Source organism: Xiphophorus couchianus, chromosome 3, assembly GCF_001444195.1.
Source record: "Xiphophorus couchianus chromosome 3, X_couchianus-1.0, whole genome shotgun sequence".
Lineage (NCBI taxonomy): Eukaryota > Metazoa > Chordata > Actinopteri > Cyprinodontiformes > Poeciliidae > Xiphophorus > Xiphophorus couchianus.
The window spans coordinates 12625841-12638067 of NC_040230.1; the positions used below are offsets into that span (position 1 = coordinate 12625841).

Sequence of the window (12227 nt, forward strand, 5' to 3'; positions counted from 1 at the left end):
GAAAATAGCTTTATAGTGACAGTAAAACATGGTAGCGGCAGTATGATGATCTGGGGCTGATTTAACAGCTTGTCTTGTTGTAACTGATGGAACCACAACTTTTTCTCCCCTGCAGAAAATCCTGAAGCAGAATGTCCAGCCATCAGTTTCTGACCTTCACAAAAGTATTGGTGAAGATTTGGGAGCAGAATAGTCAAAGTTTCCACTTAAACCTGATTGAGATAACGTCCCTTAAACTGACTTCTTACTCAAAACCCCCCAATGTGGCTGAATTAAAACAATTTTACAAAGATTGAGCCAAAGTTCCTCCACGCTGATGTAAAAAAACCTCATTACCTGTTATTACAAATGCTTTTTCTCATGAATTAAATCATTATTTGACAGTTACATTTTGTATTTACTCAGGTTGTCTTTCCCTTATATTGAAATTAGTTTGAAGATCGTAAACATTAATGTAACAGTAGGAATCAATATGTGGGCAAATTATTATTTTTTTTGCCGTAAAACATGTTTTTAGCTTTTACTGCTCCTTCATAAGAAAGAAACAATTACAAAAATCAATACAGTTTGATCAAACTTTTCCCTCATAGTCAGCACAAATCTTTAAATTTACATTTTGGCAGCTGGAACTTTGTCAGCGGTTGTAATGTGTTTGAATTTGTTATATAATATTATATTTATAATTAACTTTTCAGATGAAATTCACAACAGCTAAACTTGGCGATTCAGACATAATTAACCTGTATATTCCTGTTTTTTTGTGTGTGTTTTGCTGCTGGAAAACTCAAAACGTCACTGCAGACTTCCTCCTGACAGATCCGTCTGCACACTTTCTCATCCCCCCCAAATTTCTCCGCTCGCTCTCCTCCGTCTATATCTACTAAGACAGGCGACTTCTTGCCTCCTTCTTTCGGTCCTCCTCATGTCGTATTCCTCCTTTGTGTCCCCCGTTTCTCCAAGTGACGTCCTCTGTTGTCTCCCACAGCAACACCATGGTGATGAGCTTGGCCGTCGTCACGTCCAGCGCCTCTATTAAGCTCTTCCCTTCACCCCCTCTCTCGTAAATAACTTGCCCTCTTTTTTTTAAATCTTTATCGTTACCCTATTTTGTAGACGTTTTATCATGCTGACATGGTCTGGTGGTGATTGACTGTAGCCAAGAGACGCTTGTTAAAGCTTCAGCCATGACATGTACATGGAGATGACTTGCATTTCCTCCTATTAAAGAGAGAAGCAGTGGACTTTGAGAGTGTCTGCTGGATAGATGGGGCACATCTAAACTGATCTTCCTCCATGCTCTCATGGTTGCATGGAGGGGATGATTGACCTCATTCAGGATGGCTGCCTCAGGGTGTCTCTGGACTTCACGGGCATGTTCCCCCTCGAATCGTGACCTCTCACCTTTAGCTCCTGCATTACTGGAGGCCCACCTGCCTCAGCAGTTTGAGTGCATATGCAGAAATCATCTGAGGCGTACACATGATCGCTGTGCATGAGCACGCTCGCATTGCTCAGGCATCCCTGCCAACAAAGGGCTGAATGCACTGCTGTGCGTGTGTGTGTGTGTGTGTGTGTGTGTGTGTGTATTAATATTATGGGATGGCGGGCGGTGGTGTTGTCAGGCAGGGAAGTGGGGGTGGCAGAGAGGTAGGGGAATGGATGACCCATGAATGTTATGGAAATATGGTGGCGTTGAGATGGGAGGGGGCCTGGCTGCGGCCTGCGCACACGGGATGGAGGGAGCAGATATCGGGATGAGGTGTTAGTGACGGTGTCGCATGTGAGCCCTGTGCACGCACACACATGCCTGTCTAAGGGGCATTCAAGCAACAGTAACAGACAATAGCCAGGCATAAGGCTTTGTTGCTATGCGATCTGCATGCACAGTACCACAGGGAATACTAGTGGCCACTGGAGTGAAGAGAAAGGCCTTTTTCTGGCTCAGATCTTCTTTTTTTTTTTAAGAATATGCCATGTTATTTACTATAAATGGGAAAAAAGAAGCTTGTATCTACATTGTTAAAGGGAATTTCATCTGCTGGTATCTGTGAGCATATTTGACCTATAGAGGGTAAGGTCATGACTTCAAAAAGTGTTGGATGCAGAGTCATTTATCGATTACACATCTAACGTATCAAGAGGGAAATATGAGTGAAGCTGGATTACGCCTACTAAAAATAACATCAAAAGCTTTGACAGATAGTAGAGAATATACCAAATTAAAGTGGAGTGTAAAATTACAAAGTGATCTTATCTAAAACTGAATTACAGTAGTATCAATTATGAAATATAAATCTGATAATTTACATTTATTTAAGATAAACTTTCAAACTTTTCTAACAATCAGGGATTATTAAAACAGCCAACAAATATTGAATATTCACTGGTATTTTCACCTTTTCTGTTGGTGACCATTAAGTCATTGAGGTAGGAAAACCTCCTCGCCATCACCCTAATCTTTAGGGACTTTGGTTGTGCAACTCCAAAATATTACTTCCAGTCAGAAGAAACATGTTGGTTAAAAATATTACTTTAAACCTAATTCTCAACAGATATGATGTTTGCAGCTGTTACAGATAGATGGATTGATTTGCAGCAGAAAGAACTACATCTGAAATGTATGAAAGACAAAAAAAAGCAATATATTTGTTTTCATACAGACCTTTACTGATTCAGTGTTTCCAGATTGATGCCTAATGCCATTTTGTGTTATTACAGGCAAAGCCCTTATAATTATAGTTTCTAACAAAACAAACAGCACAAAAATGTGAACCTCAGTGAGGGATGTACAAACGAAATGCCAAACACTGTCTTTTTTCAACATAACTAATGGCTTTACTGTATGTTCGCCAAAATGAAATCTGCATAAAATCAAGTATTTATAATCTAAAAAGAGATATTTAAAATGATTTGTGCACATCTAAAATTCACGTTCCGGAGTACTAGCAAACATGTTCAACTTATATTTGTTTCATATTTGTTTGCATTAAAAGTTCATGTTTTTCTCAATAAACTATGATGTCTTTGAACACCTAATTTATTGGAGTAACTCAATTTGATTTGACAATTGCTCACAGAGTGATATATTTTAAACCCAGAAATTATCTATCTTTGAAAATTAAAAAGTTACCTAAGACCAATAAATAAAATGCTACATGTTATGGCCTACCCAGTCCTTTACAGTCTTAGATAAGAACAGGTGGACAATGAGTGCTGCATTGAAGCATATCACTGGAAAGTTGTGTGGAGGGAAGAAATTCTGTCGCCTTCATGACACACCAATGCACTAAAAGAAGGCTAACCCAACTGTTGAGTAGGCACATTGTTTAATAACTGGACATATCTTTTAGTAGATATGTAAAGTTAAAATTTTCCATTAAAATTTTAAGGTTTTCTTAAACTTATCACGACAATTAACAAAAACAAATGTTTGAAAATATATATTATGAATCTATGAATCTATAAGCTATATGAGTTGTGTTTTTTTGAATGAATAAGTAAATTTTTTGACAATTATTTTACAAACCAAGGTGCACCTGCAGGTGTAAGAGGACTTTGCGACTGCTGAGGGTCGCCTGGGGTCACACAGTCTCAGTTGACAAATTACATAATTTTACCCTTATTCAGGAAAGCTATCATTTCTACTGATTGTGTGTTAGTTTTGCTAACATTTGCTGCACACTCCAAGTGGTTGTATATTGATTAGTAAATATCCTGAAAAATAGTGTAATTAAATTAACTGTTATTATAGTATACCTTCATATAATCATTGCTTGAATGTAACTCAAGCAATGATTGAGTCAAGACCTGCAGTCTGTAAATTTTATAAAGAATTCCTTCTTTACATATTTGTTGAAACTGTCACCGTGTTGTGATAGTTTATGAGACAAATAATCTGTGAAAAGATCAATCTCCTCCACCACCTTCCTGAGCTGCTATTGCTGTCTGAAGAAATACTCCGCTCAACCAATCAGAATCAGGAGTGCTGTCAATCAACCTCGTGTACTCCCGCTAAAACATGCTAATGTCGGAGAAACAACTTCCCATTACGGATAAACTGTTTATGCTAAGTAGCCTTAGCTTTCACAACATGCTATGCTAGCTGCAGCATAGCAGAGAGCAAAGAGTTAAGGGGAGCAACACACTTGATTGACAGCTCTAAGACTCGCCTCCTGGCTCTGATTGGTTGTTTCTAGTTAGCACTGGGAGAAGGCAGAGGAGCTTGACTTTTTCACAGATTATCTGTCTCATACCATCCATACTGTCACAACCTTTAACAAAGATGTAAAAAAAAAGTATTTATAAAAGTGACGTACTGCAGCTTTAAGTACATGTAAACAATTCCGATCCCCTCTTTTTAGTGGTCAAAAAATTACTATTTATCTCAAAATCTGTGAAAGAGGTAGAGATGGATTCTTATTCCTAATTATCTGTGGATAAAGATGTCTGCAGTGTCTTTATGTTTATAAAATTCAATTTTATTCATGTCCAGTTATGATATGCTTACCATTAGGATGCTCAAGTTTTAAGAACCAATGATATAAGTAAGTCAGATATTTTAAGGTGATAAAAACCATTTTATCTTTAAAATTGTTACTGAAATTGTGGAGCAGCTTAGGCTGATTGGGAATCTTCGCATTTGTGAATGTTGTTATGAATCTCTTAAAGTGACAGGCACATAGTGCCATTTTATAGTATAATCAACTGCTATAAAATAACAATTTTATAGCAAAAATGGCAATTTCCTTAATTCAGTTAACACAGTTAACTTCAGTTGTTATGAAAAATACTATATCAAATATGACTTAAAAGAAATTTGACATTGTAATTTAGCTTTGAAAAATTCTTGCTTTTAAGGCAACTCCGTCTTCGAGATGTTATCACAACATTTCTCCTCTATTTATCCTTTAATAATGTTTTTTTTTTCTTTTTACCAGAGTTTCACTGAGAAGTAGCTCAGTGCCGAAGCTCACTTAGGCGCTTGCTAACTGCTGCTGCTAGTCTGAAGGAGCAGAGGTGAGGGAGTAGCATGAAAGCTTGCAACAAGCAGCTCCAAGGAGGAGCCGTGGTTTGGGGGCGGGGCTAGATCCACCCAGGCATTTTGAACAGCTGAATGGTTGCATGGAGATTAAAGGATTTCTCAAAAAATGGATGAAAGAATTAAAGCAACACTCCAGGGATAACACCACAGTATAACATCATGTAAAGCTAAAAAAAAAACATTGATTTTACATGATATGGTCCTTTAAATTGGTGGATTGTGACTATGTTTCTTGAGATAACAGATGTGGGACAGATGTGTTGGAGCAGCATGGCGGCCTCAGGCCCAAACAGGGTCACTAACATCATTTTCATAGAAGCTGAACTATACCAGAATTATGAAATCCAGATGTGCTCCTGCTTTGTTCTTCTGTCGACTTGTTGCACATTAAAGTTTGTTTAACTTTCTAACAATAAACACTGCCAATATAAATCATCGTTCAGTAGCGCTGCTGGTTTATTTTTACGAAACCAGCAGCCAAACCTCATATAGCATCGCAATATGAATAGCTTCTGGCACGAGATGAACGTGTGACAAGATGGTGGATAAATCTTTACAGATAAACAGTTTGAACAGCTTTCTTTGCACGCTGTCTGATTCGAGTGCAGCTTAAATTGTTTACTACTTTTTCTCACTGAAACTGCATGTTGTGGTTTTTTTAATGAACTGGTTTATGAAACTGCTTCCGACCAGCAGCAGCTCTGCTGGTCGTGTTGGTGCAGTTGCGCACCTGTTGGCGTGGGATCGTTTTGATCTTCCTGATGGAGACTCAGAGGTAATATTTGAGAGAGAAGGCCTCAGGTAAACACTGAACCTCTGCAAGGTGTTTGACCCGCACACTGCCGGCATGCCGTCCACCTGCATGAGCACCACTAAGAACAATATCCATCACTTTATTTCCTTATTTTTATTTATTTATTGCATAGTTTTAACACCAGCTGGACGCCCGGTGAGTATTATGGTCTGTCACCTGATCTCCTCCAAGGACCATCTGTGTGGTGTTTTTTTTTTTTTTTTACCTTCTTGTCTTTTTAGGTGTTGTATATTATTATGGGATGTATGCTGCCACTGCTGGAGTATTATGGTCTGTCCATTGGAGCAAGGGAGGGGGGTGTCACTATGACAACGGAGTTGCTAAGGGGGCTGGGACTTCCAGTGGAAAGGGGAAGAAGTGTGCATGTGCATGAGCATAGTGCATGCATGTGCGCGTGCATGTTGGAGGGGGTGGGGGCAGCCGGAGTATTATGGTCTGTCCGTTGCGAGGTAACTATGCAGAGTCCTGCGTGCGTGTGGGAGGGAGAGGGGGGATTATTATGGGATGTCTGCCCCCTTTGTGTGTTTGTGAGGATGTTAGCTAAGCGCTGCCTGTAAGGTAAGGGGGAAACAAGAAGTGGGGGACGGAGCCGCGTGTTTGGGGTCATTGCGAAAAAGAAACAGAAATATCACTCGGGGATTTAATGACTGAGCTTCCTAGGACAACATCTGGAGCTGAAGCAGTGTGATTGGTTTTTATTAGTCGCTCCGAGAGAGGGAGCACACCTCGAACCGGACTACACGCACACTACAGTAAGTTTCCAATATGTGAAGGCAGGAATTTTTAAAGCTTAAACTTTTCTCTGATGCACCTTTCTCATAAGAAGCGGTGCATTTATTGCTTTGTTTTTTAATAACATGGATAAATGTCACCTGTAAGTTGATCCACTCCTTTGTTGGGATCTACCTGCATAATAACTTGTTTGTTTTGACAGGTGGACAATTTAATAGTGTGTGTTTACAATTCCAACTGGGCAGGCTTCGAGCCAATCAAATGTATCATTATTTGTTTTTTTTTCCCAGCACCAAGCGCCCAACCACCACTCCTCAGTCCCCCCTACTCACACGCTACCCTCCCTTCCTGGACACCCCCGGTCCATTCTCCACCAGTCCCACGTCATTTTCCCTCCTCCCTCGCCGACCGAGGAGCGAGGTTTTACGGGGGATTAATTCGCCCTGCAAAGAAATAAATTTAAACCTTTCGGAGGGGGAAAATGTCGTGTAGCGAAGATGAGAGGGACGACTTTGGAGCGCCAGAGGAGCATTCAGTTCTTCACGGTAAGCTCGGCGTTTGCCCCCCGTCCTCGCTCTCCCTCCTTTCCCCGAAGAAAGGTCCATCTCTGTGTAACTTGAGCTTCTCCGCGATGCTAGCTGAAGCTAGCCAGGAGTATTCGGCTCGGCTCGGCTCGGGTCACTCGCCATGACAGATTAGTTAGCTAACTTGAGAATCAAGTGTTCACACTTTTCGTTATTTGTTTTATTTAATATTTTTTAAAAGAAACGTCGCCAATGTGTTAATAAAAGTGTGGGCTGTTAAAGTTTTATTCTATGTATTTTTTTAGCGTTAGGAAATCGGGTAAGTTTAAACCTGTGCTGTTGTGGCATTCACGGACGCGTTTGTGTGTGCGCGCGCGCACAGCCGTTTGCCCAGTCGTGCCAGACGGAGCAGCGCGCGCGCGTTCGTGGCCTGCCGTCGTGTTTTCTCTCCTGAAACGAATAATAACGCAAGCATGTCTTATTTGCAGATGAAGAAGAGCCGGAGGATGTTGTCTCCGACCTGGACGAGGCACCCAAGTCGAAGAAGAAGAAGAAAGCCAAGAAGAGCAGCAGAGAGAGCCGGAGCAGCAAGAGGCAAAGACCCATCCGGGAGGTGAGCTCGCTGCTCCTGTCAAAAGTTTGTATGCTGGATATTTAAATTTAATTATTTTTTTTGTGAGGGAGCTTAGAAAAACTTTTTTTTTTAATTCCCTAATTTTGCCTAAGGTTCCTTGAGGGTTTCAATCCATCAAGCAAACAGGCAGTTTGTGTCCTGAAAAATTGCAATGCAAAAGCAAATAATTTTCCCCCATTAAAAATTAGGGAAATTAATTCCACCCACAGCTATGCTAAAATATGATCCACACTCAAAGTTGGAGTAATTTACAACAAAAGAGTCACAAATTACATAATAATACTGATATTTTTTTCTTCAATTATTGTAAAAAAATAGTTTTAGCTATTCTAAATGTTTATTTGACTTACTCCTATTCCTCGTTTTCATTTTCATATAAGCAATATAAAATATAGATACAAGTAAGATGTAAGATATAAGGTTTTCCCTTTAAAGTTGCAGTGTGTAACTTTTTGAAGGAATATGTTTTTTACATATTTGTTAAAACTTCTCTGTGTCGTGACAGTATAGTTTGAGACAGATAAATATCAATCTCCTCCAGCTCTTTCCATCTGAAGATATGCACAGACCAAAAACAACCCATCAGAGCCAGAAGGCGGGTCTTAGAGCTGTCAATCACTGCTGCTAAATGCACTAATGGCGAAGAAATGACTTATCATTATAGGAAAACTGTTTAGCAGCCATTATTGGTGGTCATGCTAACTAGACTGAGTGCTCATGGTAGCAGAGTAGCAGAGAGCAAGGAAGGTTGTGGGAGAGGGTTGAGCAGCACCACAGAAGATTGTGATTGACAGCGCTAAGACCCGCCTCCTGGCTCTAATTACTTTTTTCTAGTTATCAGTGGAAGAATTAGGAGAAGGCAGAAGAGCTCAGGTTATCTGTCTGTTGACATACGTAGTGACATTTTAAACAAATATCTAAGAAGAAAAATATTTTTTATAAAAGTTACATACCGCATCTTTATCATATAAATTATATTTAGAAATTGCCAGCTCAAACATAGGACAAATAAAAATAAAACCCTTCTTATTTAAATTCTACAAATTAAAATTAAAAATGTAAAAATCTCAAATATGATTACGTTAAATTGAATTTGCACCAATAATATAGACAGAAGCTTTTAAATTACTTGCCTATATTAACTGTATTATTTAGGGATTGGTCATGAGAAGCTCACACTGAGCTTCAGCCTCTCATGCATTGATCAATTTTCCATCTGTGACTTGTAAAGAAATTTACATAGCATCCAAACGTTGATGTGATAAGTATAAAAACTTTTTAAACTCCGTTTATTAAGGATATCAATCTTAGTGACCAAAATCAGAAATCTTGGTTAGAGTAGTTGTGAACATTGTGATGGTGAAAATGAAAGTGCTTCAGTGAAAGGAAAATATGAGTTAATCACAATTTAAATTATCATTACAATATTCAGCAATAATATCCCAATGTTGTCATAAAAGAGCACTTTCTGGAACCCATTATGTCACTAGAAAAAATACTTTCTGTAATTTCTTATTTTAATTTGAATAGTAATTGAATTTTTGTGCACAATAAGGGATTTTTTTTTGTCTTGAATAACGATAAAATAACTATTGATGTTTTATTTAGCGTTTTTTTGATGTGCAAACATCTTCAAATTGTAAAAACTAAGAATAAACAATATATTTGTGCAATGAACAGTAAGGGTTAAAGTAAATCATATAAACCTAAGCTTGGGTTTATGCTGAGTATGAAATAGTCTCTTATTTCGGTCTCAAGTGTATATTCACTGTACAGTATTATGAAATATTTGATAAATGGAACTATGAAAACATTTTGGATCCCTTACAACAAAAGTGGTTGTTTTGTCAAACAGCAGTTAAAAATCATAACTTCTAGTCTGCAATATTACAAACTAGGAAAACACTGGAATCTTGCATTAGTAAACTTGCCTTTATGTTAATGTATTCCTGTAAATGCTTAAAACATTACAAAAGATGCATTTTTGTACCTATAAATGTGTGATGCATTAAAATAACTTAATTTAAAGTATGGGAAGAGTCATACTTTGTGTGTTTCATGCCTAACAGAGCAGAACCCATTGATTTTTAACTAATGAGCCTAAAAGAGAATCATAACCTCTGCAAGCGACAAATGGAAAAAAATAAAACCTGTTAAGGAGCCGTGCCTTCTTGTAATTAGTAAAGTGGGTCTGTATTTTGTAGGAACTGCCGGTCAGCTCCCCAGAGCACCTGATGGGAATGGAGGCGGCAGAGAGGGATGCAGATGAGGGAGTTATGCGGTCAGAGAGTGAAGGGAGTGATTACGCCCCTGGGAGAAAAAAGAAGAAACGCTCAAGCTCTGCAAAAGACAAGAAGAAAGGAGGTGGGGCCGGAGAGAAAGGAGGCTCTAAGAGCAAACGCAAAGATCCAGAACCAGAAGATGATGATGACGACAACGATGACTGCCAGGTAAAGTTTTATTGTTTACTCCCTGTGGAAGGAGCGTATGCAACTCCTGGAGAAATTAAGTTCCTCTGACTGGCTTTGTTTTCCAACTTCTCTGCTCCCACCACAGCCGAAAAGCTCCGCCCAGCTGCTGGAGGCCTGGGGCATGAAGGACATCGATCATGTCTTTACTCAGGAAGACTACAGCTCTCTCACCAACTACAAGGCTTTCAGCCAGTTTGTTAGGTGAGGGGAAAACTAGAGATGCACCGATCTGATATTAATATCTGTACTGATATTGAAAAAAATTATACATTGGGTATCGATGGCAGTATGCCTGATACATAAGGCCAAATCTATGCAGTCTAATTCTATGCTTTATTATTTATTTTACAACATATTTAGAATCTCTTATTGCACTATCTGAACCATTTGAAAGAAGGTTTGATGCAGTTAATTTTTAGGTTTTTGACCAAAACAGTCGACCTGTTTTTATTAGTTTCAGTTTCTTAATTATTTATTTTGCATTGGATGTTTTATTTTTAACTGGACTGACTGCACAAATGAAAGTTTTGTTGATTTTTCATGGTTGACCAAGCTAATGAAGAAATTGATGCATTTAAATTATCAAATAAATTTGTAATTAAGTACATTTATGTCTGTTTTTATAAAAAGAAATGTTTTAATTCAGCTCTGTTTCTCTGTATCGGATGGGTATCAGCTGATCCTTGACCTCAGATATCGATTTGGGAGAGATATTGGCATTGGGAGAGAAAAAAGTGAATCGGTGTATCCCTAGGGACAACATCATATCTTGTTTCTTTCTTGTTCCCAGTAGTAAATATGTAAATAAACTGATAAAAAAATACAATAAACTTTGTCCTATTTAGACCTTTAATTGCAGCAAAGAATCCCAAAATTCCCGTATCCAAGATGATGACCTTAATGATGGCTAAGTGGAGAGAATTCAGCACAAACAACCCGCTGAAGGTATTACAACTCTCTAATAATTATTCTCTGTTATTTTATGTTAAGATGCTTGAAATGAGCAAAAACTCTCACTCTGTGCTGTTCCCTCCTCTCAGGGTTGCGCCACAGCCAATGCAGCCCTTGCAGCTGCCAATGTGGCTGCAGCAGTGGAGAACATGGTGGCTGTGGGGACTGACGGAGGTGTGGAGGCTGCCTCTGCTGCCTCCCCTGTGACTACTCCCTCTCCTGCCCCTGCCTTTGTTGCTGCTGCCGCTCCAACACCTGCACCGCCCCTAGCGCCGGCTCCAGCTCCCCCACTCCGCAAGGCCAAGACCAAAGAGGGAAAAGGTACAGTGCATATCCTAAGCTAAAGATACTGTGTTTGATCTAAAACTGAGAATAATGGTAATTTTAAAATTCACTTTTAATTCTTATTATAGGTCCAAATGCTCGCAAAAGGTCAAAACCTACACCGAAGCCTCCACCTAAGCCAAAACCCAAGAAGGTGGCCCCGCTTAAAATCAAACTAGGGGGCCTCAACAGCAAGAGAAAGCGCTCCTCTGTAAGATATTTATTCATTTTCTACAGCTGGTTTATTATGTTTAAGGATGTTCGGGGGGAATTGTTCTTCGGTGCATCAGAAAGATACAAAACAAACAAAAAACATGAACATAAAGAAGTTAGATTCAACCAGCGGTGGGCGATATGGACTCAGAATTTTATTGCGATACTATTGTGATAATGATAAAAAAAAACAAAAAAAAACTATTTAATACTTCTTTTTTAAGTAACTTTGTGGCTGTGACTGTATGGTACAGCAATTATAGCCCCACAATGACAAATACAAGTCTTGAAAAACATTCCTTTTTGAAATAATCTACTCAAGGACGCCACCTACATAAAGAAATGCGATTTAAACTGCATATTGTAACTGTATTTAATCATATTTTCAAATTTACTGATATTTATTGATGCTGTCATGAAACAAACAATGGAGAAAATGGTACAAATTAAATTTATGTTTTATTTGAACATCTTTAGTTGAAATTTATTGGGACAATAATAAATTCTTATTACGGTAAGACAT

General features: G+C 38.7%; 1 protein-coding gene across 5 annotated transcripts in view; it reads left to right on the forward strand.

The window, feature by feature from the left end:
* The first annotated feature begins 6365 nt into the window (after positions 1 to 6365).
* The window catches only part of chd4b (chromodomain helicase DNA binding protein 4b), a 32894-nt gene continuing 27032 nt past the window's right edge, over positions 6366 to 12227 (forward strand). For 4 of the 5 annotated variants that reach the window (XM_028012545.1, XM_028012546.1, XM_028012544.1 and 1 more), the window contains exons 1-8: positions 6366 to 6607; positions 6878 to 7132; positions 7600 to 7724; positions 9950 to 10195; positions 10302 to 10417; positions 11062 to 11161; positions 11257 to 11488; positions 11581 to 11702. In XM_028012545.1, the coding sequence (XP_027868346.1) occupies positions 7069 to 7132; positions 7600 to 7724; positions 9950 to 10195; positions 10302 to 10417; positions 11062 to 11161; positions 11257 to 11488; positions 11581 to 11702 (1005 nt within the window). In that variant the 5' untranslated portion in view covers positions 6366 to 6607; positions 6878 to 7068. The remainder of the gene's footprint in view (positions 6608 to 6877; positions 7133 to 7599; positions 7725 to 9949; positions 10196 to 10301; positions 10418 to 11061; positions 11162 to 11256; positions 11489 to 11580; positions 11703 to 12227) is intronic. The other variant, XM_028012543.1, reaches the window with a different exon arrangement.